At 40.3% G+C, this 14,045-nt stretch overlaps 1 protein-coding gene across 4 annotated transcripts in view; it reads left to right on the top strand.

The window, feature by feature from the left end:
- LOC135210770 (phospholipase DDHD1-like) overlaps positions 1–14,045 on the top strand; it is a 108,720-nt gene that overhangs the window by 15,216 nt on the left and 79,459 nt on the right. For all 4 annotated transcript variants that reach the window (XR_010313574.1, XM_064243622.1, XM_064243620.1 and 1 more), the window contains exons 3-4: positions 6,441–6,569; positions 8,426–8,564. Coding sequence is in view for 3 of the 4 variants with exons in the window: in XM_064243622.1 (XP_064099692.1) it covers positions 6,441–6,569; positions 8,426–8,564 (268 nt within the window). In the remaining variant the exon portion in view is untranslated. The remainder of the gene's footprint in view (positions 1–6,440; positions 6,570–8,425; positions 8,565–14,045) is intronic.

Here is a 14,045-nt window from a genome sequence, read left to right on the forward strand (position 1 = left end):
TAGAGCTTGTTTGCTGGCAAATAAGACTCTTGCTGATATTTTAGGTGAAGGTGCTCAGGCAGAGCAAATTATGACATTTTAAAAAAATATTGGTCTTTTTTATGAATTTTAATTTTCTCTTAGTTGTTTTAGGTTTCTTGTTTGGTTTTTATGAATAAATGATTTGTATGTTTAATTGGTTCTGTGTGTTTTTTTGTGCGACATTGACTTTTATTCTTAAGATATATATGCGCTGAATGGCCCCCCGGCTCCGGCGCTTGGCTATGAGCCAAAAATTTTATAATCTAATCTAATCTAATCAGAATCCTTCGGTCCTTGACGACCGGTTCGAGTCTTTCACAATCCCCTCCCTAATGGACTTCACCGACAACGATGTGGATGAGATGCTGCACTGTCCTGTGAGGGCGCTACGGCGCTATCTGAAGAGAACTCGGCACCTCAGGCCTGAGTGTCGATGCCTCTTCGTTAGCACTGGGGTGACCAAGAAAGAAGTATCCAAGAATACTCTTTCTTTCTGGCTGCGTGAGGTGATCAGGAGGGCGTACGAAGCTGATGGTAGCAACGACATCCGTACCCTTCGTCCGAGAGCCCACGAAGTCAGAGGTATTGGTCCTTCCCTTGCGTTCCGCAAGAACTTCTCCGTGGCGCAGGTCCTGAAGGCAGGGGTCTGGTCCAACCAGACCACCTTCACCTCCTTCTACCTTCGGGATATAGCCCACAGGTCCTTGGACACTTATTCCTTGGGACCCTTGGTGGCTGCTCAACATGTTGTGTAGCTTACCCAGCACCCGAGCGGACAGAACAGAATCGCATCCTTGTGTGACTGCATGAATGGATAAGTGAATGAGAGTGTGACTGGCTTCTCTTCCCCATCTTTCTCTCCTCCTCTACCTGTGGGCAGAGGGACGTGGTCGTCACTACGCTGGAACAGGAAGCGATGCAGGTAAGCTACTCGACCAAGCCCCTTTCATTAGGGATAGGAGCGATTATCCACCACTTCCCCCGACAAGGGGGGGGGAAGTGGAAGCCAACAAGAGACAAACCCATGACTTCATATTGCCTCTTGCAATAGGAACAAGTTCTTGCTTGCTAGTTTTAAGAGGTACGCTTGCCTCCCTCTTATTACTTGGGTCCAGAGGTCTGACCATTGATCCTGCGGTACATACCCCGATCATTGGGCAGAGGCTAGGATCCCTCCCTCTGCTCTTACGACCAGGGAGGGAACCAAGGTTGGACGAACACCAGTCTGTTCTTAGACTCAGATTCCACCCACCAAGAAGTGAGTCTTCCTATTGTAAAGGACCGATGGTTTGTATTCGTATCGGAACAAATAACAATTTGTCGAAAATTGTATTTTTCCTAACTATACAAACCTGAGGTCCTTTACACATAGTCCCACCTCATGCCACCCCTCACTTTGTTTTTCTGGGCCTAAAGCAAAGTGATTCTTCACCTCCCAGTCGTGCGGTGCACTGACTGTCGGACAAGCAGTTAACTACCGAACTCCCTTGTTTGAAGCTTACGACCTGTTCCAGCTACTGCAAGTTACATTCCTATTGTAAAGGACCTCAGGTTTGTATAGTTAGGAAAAATACAATTTTCGACAAATTGTTATATTTGATCACAGCTAATTGAGTCTGTGAAATCTATATGCTCTCCAGAATGGTTACTCAAAGGATTTTGTTGATGTGTATTGGTTTTTCTGCTGCAACAGATTTTGTCACAAAGATCCGAACTCTATCTCTAAACCCACTGAATCATTCTTTTCTTTTCTTGATCTCCAGAGTTGTGCCTGTAACTACTATTTGATGTTCTAATGTGAGACTCGCATGAGTAGTAACAAGTCAAAGGTTGAGTTTTTAATCCCAGAGTTTAATGGCCCTTTTTATTTCTTCCAACATCCCACATGGGCCAGGTATGGCTGTATATATGCCAAGTCCAAACACCTATTTATCGTCAGAAAAATTTGGAGTGTAGTTGCTATGAAGTTCTTTGTTTTAAAATTCAGTAAGTTCTACAATGTTTGTGTATTTGCTGTTTACTGTAATCCAGATAATGCTGATTCTATATATGAATGTCTCTTGGAAAGGATTAGTTTGGCTCAGTCTCAGGATTCAAAAGCTTCATTTGTAATTTGTGGAGACTGTAATGCAAAACACAGTAAGTGGCTAAATTCATTCAAATTCCACATATGAAGATGGCCGGTCTGCTCTTGAGTTCTGTTTATCCTCTGGCTTTGTCCAGCTATTTGAAGAACCCATGCATATATCTGGTAATAGATTAGACCTCATATTCACAAATGTTCCAGGGAATAGATTAGACCTCATATTCACAGATGTTCCGGCTGTGTCAATTACTATACGTATTCCTAATGCCACCATTGGGGAAAAGGTCTGGCTGGAATCTAGAGCGAATTGGGACTGCATTATTGAAACTTGTCAGGCAGATGCTGTATTAGGTCCTTATCCCAAGAAGTTAAATTAAATTCTGATGGCTGTTTTAATAAGGTATGTCCCTAGAAAGGTCATCTTCAAGACATGACCAGCCATGGTTTATTAATACAAGTAAGTGAGCTTACGATGACCAGCAGACCATATTCAACACAGGGTGAGGAAAGCATTCAAATGAAAATTACACTAATGCAATGCATTATGACTCCCAATACTATTCTTCATGCTTTTTGATACATTTTTATCTATGTATTAATTTATTGGTTTAAATTTTCTTTTAATAGCTGAGATCTCTTGACTGTATTTCCCTTATTTTCTCTTATTTTCTGATGAGCACCATATTCTTTGGAAGCTTGAATTTCAAGTCAATGGCTCCTGCGGGCTTGTTCTGTATGAATAGTGTTCATCATCTGAATAATGATGATAATTCTATTCCGTCTCTTGATCAATATGGGTACAACTAGAACAACATTCAATTGTAACTGGTCAGGTCTGTCAGAGAGTATCTGTAAAGAACCATGAACTAGAGAGGTGGTGTATCACCGTGTTTCCTGCCAGCAGATAGGATAAAAAAACCTGTTCCTCGGCATACTATTAAATTTTGGTTAGAACAGGTTACCTATGAGGACTTTCGGAAGGAGCCTCGCAGATGAAATTTTGAAGCAGTTTGATATTGGTGAAGTCCCTGTTTCCTAGAGAAGCCAGTTAACCAGAAATCTCTGTTGGTCCAATAGTCACTGCAGGCCATGTTGTGCCCATTTTGGAGAAAGTTTTAGTATCATCTAGGATCATTTTCTGAATGCTTTCCTGTGGAGACGACAATAATCACTACCTTCGGTTCTACTGACAGGGTTCCAGTATGTCTGTTAAATCACTGTTTGTTATCAGCTTTTTCAGTGCATTCTTGGGTTAGAACTTTTCCCTAATTGTAGTTTAGTCCACTTGAAAATGATCGTCCAGTCTGCCATCAGCAGCTCAGAAACCTCCCCACCTTAGTTGCAATTCAGATTATGCAGAAAATATGGGCTTATTGTGAAACAAATGATAATTTTTGTTCAAAGGCAGTTTTTTTATCTCTACAAAGAGTGCCCATTTTTAATACAAGATTAAGCCCTTTTGCTCTTCCAGACTAGTTGCACATGAGTTTTTCTCAGCTGTATGGAGTTTTTTTTTTAAAGGATCTGTCTGGAATATACGTAAACACCTCAGTAGTCTGTAAAAGTAATGGATTTATAATGAAAAAATTAGGTTTATGAAAAATTCCTTTTTACAGTGCTTTAGCTGAAAGATTTATACTATTGCTTTTTAAAAAATTTTCCTGTTTATGACTTTTATAATTTATTTATTTTTTAATGTTTTGGCAGTACGTACAGTATAGTGTGTTCCAAATTGGCTAACCAGCAACGAATTAAGGGAGTTATAAAAAATATACATCCTTTTGGGAAAATCAAGATTGATAATTTTTTTACAGAACATTTCTCATGACAAGAAACATCAATGTTATTCTTGTACTGTAAAAATATTTATTGTCTTTGAAGAAAATGTATAGTTAGGTATGTTATTCCTTAAGTTCGGTTTCTTAAAAAAAATGATGCTATACAATAGAAAGTCGAGCGTCTATGCGACCCAAATTACCTATGTCCTTTCCTCAGTGTCTCTTACTTTAGGATATTACAGGAGGATAGCAAGAACTAGGTATGTAGTGATAGCCAGGCTAACTGTGATATGAAAGGAGTAAGGTGATGGATAGTAGAATTTAATGGCAATGAAGATTATATGGTAGAACTTTGCAGATTTCTAGTAGAGTAGCTGATATGACAGTTTGGGTCGTAGCACCTTAACTGGAGCAAACTGATTGGTAGAGAGGAGTGTGTGTTACCCTATTATGAAGCGAGGGGCAAAAATCATCTTCTGTTCTTGCGGGAACTTAACTTTGATGGTTATTTTGCTCAGGCATCAACACCTAAAGTTATGAAGTTAACCCTTTCATGTCCAACTGACGTAATAGTACGTAAAAATACTCTATCCTCTATCTATCCAACTGACGTAGCGGTACGTAAAATTTACCGAAATTTTTCGCACGTGTTGTAGGGGCATTTTTTTTTTATTTTCGGACAAGTAGCGATTTCCATAGGCTAGATCATACCTTGGACCGTGTATCTCGGGTATCAATACGCCAGCAAAGTAGTTTCTGTACTGCGCAAGCTCAAATCCCTGGCGTAGTAAAATTCTCACAATGAAATCAGCTGATTGCACCTACACTTCCCTCTCAGTGACCCCAAAGCCATTTTTCTTATTTCTCCCTTTATTCTTCAACTTTTCCTCTACATTTTTGTATATTTACAAAGTAATTTCTATGAAAAATAACAGAGATAGGGCTCTTCAAAAAATTGTTATTCTAGCAATAAATGTTGACAACATTAAATTTTTTTTTCGTTTCAATCAATTTATAACGTCAAAATGAAACTGTTGCCGTATCCAAAGCCATTTTTCTTGACCTTCCATTTATTCTTCAACGTTTCCTCTACATTTTCGTATATTTACAAAGGAATTTCAATGAAAAATAACCGAGATAGGGCTCTTAAAAAAAAAAAAAAATTATAGCGATAATTCTCACTATGCGCCGGGCGGAGCGCTGTTTCTTATCCTCTTTTCTATCAATGTTTTCACAGGCTGGACTTATTCGTTTTCCATTGATTTATATGTCGATATTTAGGGAATTTTATTGACTTTCTCATTAAAAATAATTAATTCGCCTGACTTTCATAGTTTTTGGGTTAGGAACGAAAATATAAAAAAAGTAAAGATTTTTTTGTTTTTTTTGTTAAATAACTCACATTTTTTCGTATTTAGAGGGCTGGGACTCTTATTCTGACTATTCCACCATAAAATACTAACATTTAGAAAAAAAGGACAGCAAAATGAACGTTGTTGGCATAAAATTTATATTTTTGCTGAATTTTCAAAATAATTTTTTCGCACTGTCGAGCGCTCCCAGACACCTCGGATATCTGGGGACACAGTGCTCCAAACTAAGCGGGTATGAAAGAGTTAAGAAATATTAGGACAGTAAAAAAAGGTGACAACTTGAAAGAATCCTGGTGAAATCAGGCTTCTCAAGTTGTCACCTTTTTTGTTGCCTAGTTATTTGAAGAAATATTTGAAGAAATCTTGAAGATCATCCAGGGAGAGTTATGTGAGGTGCCAAGAAATTCACAAAAGTCTTCATGTTGGAAAGTAGCCAGCTGACTGTAGGAGAGTACATTACATCAGACGAATTCCTACAAGGGAACTCCCTTCAAAGAGGTGGATGTCATGTGTTCATCTTTCTCAACTTCATATTTGTTAACTACATTAGTGAAGATAACATTAGTCTTTCTTATATGCCTGTGCCTGAACATATGCAGGTTGAAAATATAGATAATCCTTACTTATTGGAATCAGTAAAAAGTCAGTCTACCCTATTTAACTGGTTGGTTTGGTTTTGAAGAATCCTCCACTTATTAAAAGGATTTCAAAAGATTATTAGCTCTTAACACCTTGAAAATCAGTTTTACACAAGCAGGTTTCCAATATTAAAATGAAGATTATAAGAAGACCTGTGGCATCTTTCGTTGTTGCTCATTATCAGTCAGCAAAATGAATAATAATAAGTGTTATTGCCTGCATTTTGCCATGTAATGGTTATACTATACCAATTAATTGATTTATTTATTTATTTATTAATAATAGTGTCATTATTGTCACTTCTGTTATTTCTTTTAAAGACAATGTTCATATTTTGTTCTTTGAAAGCCATTGTGACTGCAAATCTGATATTTGATGATCTGTGACAATACATGTGTAGAACTGCTGTATTTGTTAGTGTGCAAATGCCGAGAGACGGTGAAGAATGACAGAATGGTAGTGTTAGGAAAATGTTGATAAAGGAGAATTTGATGAACTTTTAAAAAGTATTTTCTTTAATTATTTTCATGTTTTCTTTTTCAGTTGTTCATTCCATGACAATTGCTGAAGGGCAAGTTGACTGGTTTAGTGCCTCAGAGGTGTACATGTCGTCTGATGGGACCTCGTCACGATTGATGCGTTCAGTTGGAAAGAAACTGGGTTTCCAGAAGAGTATGTATGATATTATAAATGTTTTACTATGGTATGAACTGTGTTGGTTTTATTGTATGTTCATATAAAGCAATAATAAAGTTGAAGAGTCATTCATGAGGAAATCAGACCATAAAACACAGATTTTTTTTACCCAGCTTATCAGATAGTTATTATGAAAAGATAGTTTCTTTGTCATGAGGATACTAGTTTAAACCAGTTTTACTTAGGTCTTGAGTTTTAGTCATGGCTATATTTTTTTTTTCTGTTTTCCTATGGATAAAATGTGTTCTTTAATTTAGTGGTGCTTTCCAAAGCACCTACAAATCCTTGTTTTATATAGCCCTTTGCTATTGTGAATAGGATGATTGTTGGTAATTGTAACCTAGAGCAGATAATTTTTTAGTTCCCCTCATGCTGTATGACCTTTTTCTTGTTCTGTGTCATCTGCGCTTTATCTTACATCAACTTCTAAGGGATTATACCTTATTGAACAATTTATGTTGTGCCTCCAGCTTCTTCAACAATGCAACCCCTGCTTCAGCTGCTGTTGATTCCCTTGACAGCTCTCACTTGTGCTGTTTGTTTCCTTAACATCTCTTAACTTCTTCTGTTCCATGTTTGCCAAAATCTTCACCAGCAGAGCTTGCTTTTCCTGATGCTCTGAACTTTTTGCTGGAGGCCTGCTGGCATTATTTCTACCTAAAACTACAATGCCAGAAAGCTTGCTGGCTTGTTCCCCAAGAGTGGAAGATGTTCCGAGTTCTTTTTTTCTGAGACTGTTATCACTAAGCACCCCATCTGCTGCTGCTGTGCTTAGATATGCTCTTTCAGTGGACCATGTGTTACAGGGATTCCTGCTCTTCCCACTGCTCCTCTCTTACTGGAAGCTAATGCCCTCTCGAAGTTTGCATATAATAAACTTTAGGATGCTTAGTGAACCTGGAGAAGTTCACAGTTGCAGATGCTTAGGTGCAGTTAGTGATCAGGAAGCAAGCAAATGATTATTGGGCTTATGGAATACTTAAATTTTTTTTCCTGAAGGCAGCCGGTGGTTGGTAGATCACTGATCAGTTTGCTGAATAAGAGTCTGCAGAAGACATTTCAAGCTAGGGGAATGCTGTCATTCTTCCAACTTTGGATCCTTAAGATATACACCACAATGGAAAAAGTTTAGTAAAACTAATTATTAGGTGCCCTCCTCCCTTCCTCACACTTTTCAATAGAAGAATGAGCAGGACACCTTATAGGGCACTGGAGCATGGTCTGGGCATATTCAAAGGGGTTTTTCATCTTTTAAGATCCATAAAGTTGATGAAGTTGGAAATGTTTGTATGGTATACTAAAGGTATTTATAATTATACATTGTGTAGACCAAGGTGTTTATTGTCCGACTGCCAGTACTGTACATGGTTTTCCTTTCCTAAATTGTTTTTGAAATTGCTTCTTTTTTAGATAATTTAACTTGTTTCAGACTTTCTAGTAAGTTGACAATTAAAAAGCATTATAGATTGTGATAGTTAGATAAATAATGGTCAAGCCAAGTTCATGGGATTAACTCGAGTTACCTACTAGCTTGAGGATTAAAATAGGCAGAAATTTTGGCATCCTTGGCTACCCCCACCCATTTTTAGAGAAAAACCAGCGGGGCTGGCATAAAACTTGTGGTACAGTGCCATGCGTCACATTTAGATTTGGTATAGACATAATGGGTGAATTGTACTCATGACAAAAAATTACTATTATTTTAAATTTGTCTATTCTTGTTACAAAAATGTACTGTATTGCTTGACGGTGCTTTATTATTATTTGTAATACTAATTGTTTCCATGATTTATTTGTGTTTGTGTTGCTTAAGCACATTGCTTGATTTTCAGCTGGATATAAACTACACAGGGGATATAGTATAGATGCCACTGCAAGTGATAAGCCACCAGATATCAATCACATTGTATTTGTTATTCATGGCATTGGTCAGAAGATGGAGAGGGGTCGCATTATCAAAAACTGCACTGTGTAAGTTGAGAAGATGACTTTTTAAATATTCTACTTTTACATAAATGAAACACTGTACATGTATACCTTAGTATCCACAGACCTTTGATGTAGTTCCAACACATTTTTCTTGCAGCTGTTATTGTTACTTAGCACAAATTTCTTAGTTCTTACTTTTGCATGCAAAAAAAAAAATAGTACAAGAATTCTGCATGGAGCTTTTTAAGAAGCTGGTTGTCTTGGTGCGTGTCTTATTGAAAATTTACCACCAAGTAAGAGACAGTATTCAGTTACCTGTACAGAAAAAAAATGCGATGAATATTTATATGAAAGGGACTTCCTTCATAGAACAGCATTATGTAAGAGCCAGTTATGCAAGTACTTTTCTACAAATGCAGGCCACGCTTACTTTATTTTTGATGCAACTTTAATCTTGCTTGTCAGCAGATAAATAAACTGTTCAGGATCAAAGTAACAATTATTGAGGTACCGGCAGGGGATCTGAAATTACAATGAGATAGTTCAGTTTCAGGGCATTAGCAGCTCATTTGTGGCTAGTGACTTTTTTGAAAATGAAGTAGTACTTGGAGTACTTGCTATGTGAATCATTTATTATTCCATTGGTTGGGAAGAATATCAAATGTGTTAATGAAGACAGTAAGAGAATCCTTTCATGTCCAAGATTTAGAAGTTGATGAAGCAATTCACAACTGATTCCAAAGAAAGAAGATCGCTTGAAATTGAATGGTAGATAAAAAATCGATAAAAAATATTGGCATTATGTTGAATGTTAGAGCTTTATTCCTTTGATAAAGGTGCTAGGTTACATAATGGGCAAAATATGGTTTTGGTCTTTAAGGTTGCAAGAAACCTGTAGATCTTTTTAGCAAAGCACACAGGATGAAGCCTTGGTCTTTAAGGTTGCAAGAATCCTGTAGATTTTTTTAGCAGAGCACACAGGATGAAACCTTAAGATGGAGGAGGCGGTGAATAATAAGCTATAGAGAAATTTGTGTTGCTGGTAAAAAAATTGTCTGTGAAATGAAAACTGAAGTATATAGTTTCACTAATAGAGCCATATTTTTATATATTTAATCGATGACTTTGTTATAAAAGTTTTTAAGTCTGAGTGATCTACTGTGTCCAAATGTTCAACGACTAGCAGCGCAGAGAAGCCACTAATGAATGAGGCCCTATTTTCACTGATATTTTGAAGTGGGGACTTGAAATCCAACCACAGGAGCCAAGAGGAGTGAATTGGAAATTCAACCTCGGAAATAGTCTCCTCAGTGACCAATGTTGCTGCCATGTTCAGGGTTTCAGCTAGTGCTTTAGTGCTTCACTTCACCTTAGGAGGCCAAGGTTATAAGCTTTTACACAAATCTATCCGAAACCTTAATTTTTTTATTATTGATTCCATATTGCCACTGAGTTGAAATTCCAGAACATTGGTTAGAGGGAGATTTTTTTTTGTTTGTAATTTCCAGTACCATGAAGATTACCTAAATAATAGTACACTAGGTTTAGAGGGAGATTTTTTTTTTTATTCCAGCTATGAAGATTACCTAAATTATAGTTATATTCCTATTGGAATCATCAGCAACAATGAAAAGAAAACAGTGCTTGTGAGAAGAACTACCGAACAGGTGAAACTACAGAAAAATGGGATTTTTTCAGTGGAAAACATTAGTTCATTATGTTCCTATCTTCTCACTCTTTGGATTTAAAATCTTACTCATGCTGTATGAACATCGTACACTGAAGAAAGAAGCCTAGTTATAAATTGGAAGTAATTAATTAGTACTAATAGTATATGATTCTAGTTAATGCTTGGCAGTTTGGATAATAGTAACTGAGAGGAAAAAATTACAGAAGTAAATTCCTTTCATCTAAAATATTTAATTTTCTTTTATGTTCATTTATAAACATTGCAAAATTTTCTCCTGATTCCAGTTTGATAGGTAACCATTTGTTATGTGGATTTGATTTATTGAACAGGATTATATTGTTTTATACATTCAACTTCCCTGCCAGATATATACTTAGCTATAGACTCCGTCGTCTCCGACAGAATTTCAAATTTCGCGGCACACGCTACAGGTAGGTCAGGTGATCTACCGCCCTGCCCTGGGTGGCAGGACTAGGAACCATCCCCGTTTTCTAATCAGAATTCTTCTGTCGCCCGGACCATCAACATTGTTGTTGGTTCCTCTCGATTGGTTTTTCTTTTTTCACCGGCAATTGATCTTCTTGACCGACTTTTGGTGACGTATCTGGATTGTTGGATTGGCATACGCTTTTGTGGACTGTTTTGTGGACTTGATTTTGGAATTTTCTTTAATAATGTCTGACTCTGGTATGGTTGTGAGACGTTGTGTGAATGTAGGCTGTAAGGTGAGGTTGCCGAAAGCTTCGGTAGACCCTCACACGGTATGCAAGAGGTGCAGGGAGTATGAATGTTCTTTTACTAATACTTGTAAGGAATGTGAGAACTTGAGTGAGAACGAATGGAAGAATCTAACTAATTATTTAAAAAAGTTAGAAAGAGAAAGAGTGAGGAAGGCTTCTCATAGAAGTTTAAGTAGTTCTAGATCTGAACTAATTCCAAGCTTGGGATCTTCCCCAAGGGTAAGTATTGCTACTTCTCCTTCCATTGCAGCCCCTTCTCCTATTGCAGAACCTGTAGATCCAGCAAAAGAACTTGCGGATCTAAAAGCAGCCTTCAAGTTGAGGGAAAACAAAATGGCTGCCATACAAGGTAAGGCTAGTGATTTTTCAGTGGACAGTGATATGAGTGTCCCCAGTGTAGTGGAGGGGGCATCTGGTCGGCTCAGCAACGCTCCTAGGTCTAGACCTCTTCCAAGCTCACATGCCCAGAGGAGAAGGAATGTCGAAAGCCGAAAGGAGGTTGTGGAGAATCCCCACCGATCAGGTGTCCCTTCGGCGGTTTCTGTGACACCCCAGACTGCCAAGGACCGCTATTGTAAAAGCGTCCTACGTGAGTGTTTCTCGTCGTCGGGATCTTCATCACCGAGACGTGATTGGAGAGATTCAGATTCGATCCGGATCTCGGCCTCTCAAGAGGAGTTGGAAGGCTCCGAATATTGACTTGAGCCCTGAAAACTTCCCTGAGGAGTCTCCATCGGGAGTGAAGAAGGCAAGAAGAGCCATTCTTTCAACTAGAGTGAGAAGGAGGCAGGAGGTGGAGGCTATGGACTCCTCCCCTCCTCCTTCCCCTCCTCCCGAAGAGGATAAAGAGGAGGCTACAAAGAGGTTCATGATGGCGATGCAGGAACAGATTTCGTCGTTTGTAGGAGTCCTGTCAAAGGAGCCCCCTAGAAGGAAAGACACTTCCCTTCCTATTAAAAGATCCTCCAGACGTATGGAGGTATCTGCCTCCAGGATCGATACTCCTACTCGAGGTGAGGTTTCCGGTACGAACCTGGATGAAACGATCAGACGTCTGGCACCGGCCAGGAGTGAGGAGTCACCCAGGAGGCAGGAGCCAAGAGCCAGGAGTGAGGAGTCAACCAGGAGGCAGGAGCCCAGAGCCAGGAGTGTAGAGGCATCCGGCAAGAGGCAGGAGCCAGGTGGCAAAAAGGAGCCCGGAGGCAAGAGCAGGAGGCAGGAGCCAGGCAGGAGCCCGGAGGCAGAGGCAGGAGGCAGGAGGCAGGAGCGAAGGAGGCAGGAGCCCAGGAGTGCCAAGGAGGTCAGGAGTCCAGGTGAGTTCAGGCAAGGTTCAGGAGTCCCGGTGAGTCCCAGGAGGCAGGTAGTCCGGAGTTCAGGAGGCCAAGGAGTCCGGAGGATTCAGGAGGCAGGGAGTTCAGGAGTCCCAGGAGGCAGGATCAGGAGCAGGAGCAGGAAGTGGAGGCAAGAGTCAGGAGAAACAAGGAGTCGTTCGGGACTCGTTCCTGGAGGTTATGACTCTTCTCCAAATAGGAGCTCCTCTCCTTCAGAACATAGGAGGTCTTGGAAGGACTCTCCCTCCAAACGTGAACTTTCTCCTTCGTCTGATCGAGGGTTAGACGAGTTGTCTGATGACGAACCTCCTGCCAATGAGGGACTTTCTAGTTATAAAGTCTTAGCCTCATTACTACTTCAAGAGTTTGGAGATTCTCTTAGTCCGGCGGCTCCTCCTTCTCCTAGTTCGCTCTTTTCGAGCTCAGCTACGGCAAAATCGTCGGCCTTTTTAAAAATGAAGCCTGCGATATCTATGAAGAAGGCACTCCATTCTTTAGATTCTTGGATGGACAAGAAGAAGGAGTTAGGAAAGACGGTATTCTGCATGCCTCCTTCCAGATTGCACGGGAAGAGAGGTATTTGGTATGGGACAGGAGAGACTATGGGTCTTTCTCTACCTGCCTCTGCAGATGCCGACTTTTCCAATTTAGTGGAGGCCTCTAGACGTCACTCCTTAGGATCGGTCAGAGCGACGTGGAGCACTTCAGAGTTGAACCACTTTCTAAAGGGACTTTTTGTCACTTTAGAGGTGTTCAATTTTCTGGATTGGTCACTCGGAGTTCTGGCCAACAAATCTAAGGATCCGGAGTTTCTGAAAAACCCAGAAATTCTCCATAGCGTCCTGTCCTGCATGGACAAGGCAGTACAGGACGGTTCGGGTGAAGTGGCTTCCCTTTTTGGTGCTGGTCTCCTGAAAAAGAGATCAGTTTATGGATCCCTATTATCGAAAGGGGTTTCTCCGAGCCAGAGGACTGCCTTACTGTTCGCCCCTCTATCAGATCATCTGTTTCCTTCTCAGTTAGTGAAGGATATATCTCGCTCGCTAACTGAGAAGGCGACACAAGACCTACTAACGCAAACGTCCAAGAAAGGACGCCCTGTAGTGTCGACGGTTAAGAAGGAATCTCGTCCTCCTCAGCAGCCCTTTCGTGGAGGTGCAGCGGCTCGTCCCCCTGCCAGAAAGAAGAGCTCTGAAAGAGAGGAAGGTCTTCATTTAGGCCCTTCAAGAAATCAAAGTGACTTGTTGCTCCTCCAAGCACCAGTGGGCGCCAGACTCCTGAACTTTGCAGGAGTATGGGCAAAAAGGGGAGCCGACCCTTGGTCAGTGTCGGTCCTGAAGAAGGGATATGTAATCCCCTTCGACGACAGCCCGCCCCTAACATCTACGCCTCGGGAACTGTCAGCGAGGTACAGAGACCCGTTAATGAGAAAGACTCTCCTTCAAATGGTGGAGCAAATGTGGGAAAAAGAGGCCATCGAACTTGTGCAGGATCCACACTCCCCGGGATTTTACAATCGCCTTTTTCTAGTACCAAAGGCATCGGGGGGTGGAGGCCAGTTCTGGACATAAGCGCTCTGAATCGCTTCGTACAGAAAAAGAAGTTTCGCATGGAAACGTCCGCCTCTGTAATGTCGGCTCTTCGTCCAGGAGATTGGATGGTCTCTCTGGACCTGCAAGACGCATATTTCCACGTTCCCATTCACCATTTGTCAAAGAAATATCTTCGCTTTGTAATAGGAGACAAGATCTTTCAGTTCAGG

Source organism: Macrobrachium nipponense, chromosome 4 (genome assembly GCF_015104395.2).
Source record: "Macrobrachium nipponense isolate FS-2020 chromosome 4, ASM1510439v2, whole genome shotgun sequence".
NCBI classification, from domain to species: domain Eukaryota; kingdom Metazoa; phylum Arthropoda; class Malacostraca; order Decapoda; family Palaemonidae; genus Macrobrachium; species Macrobrachium nipponense.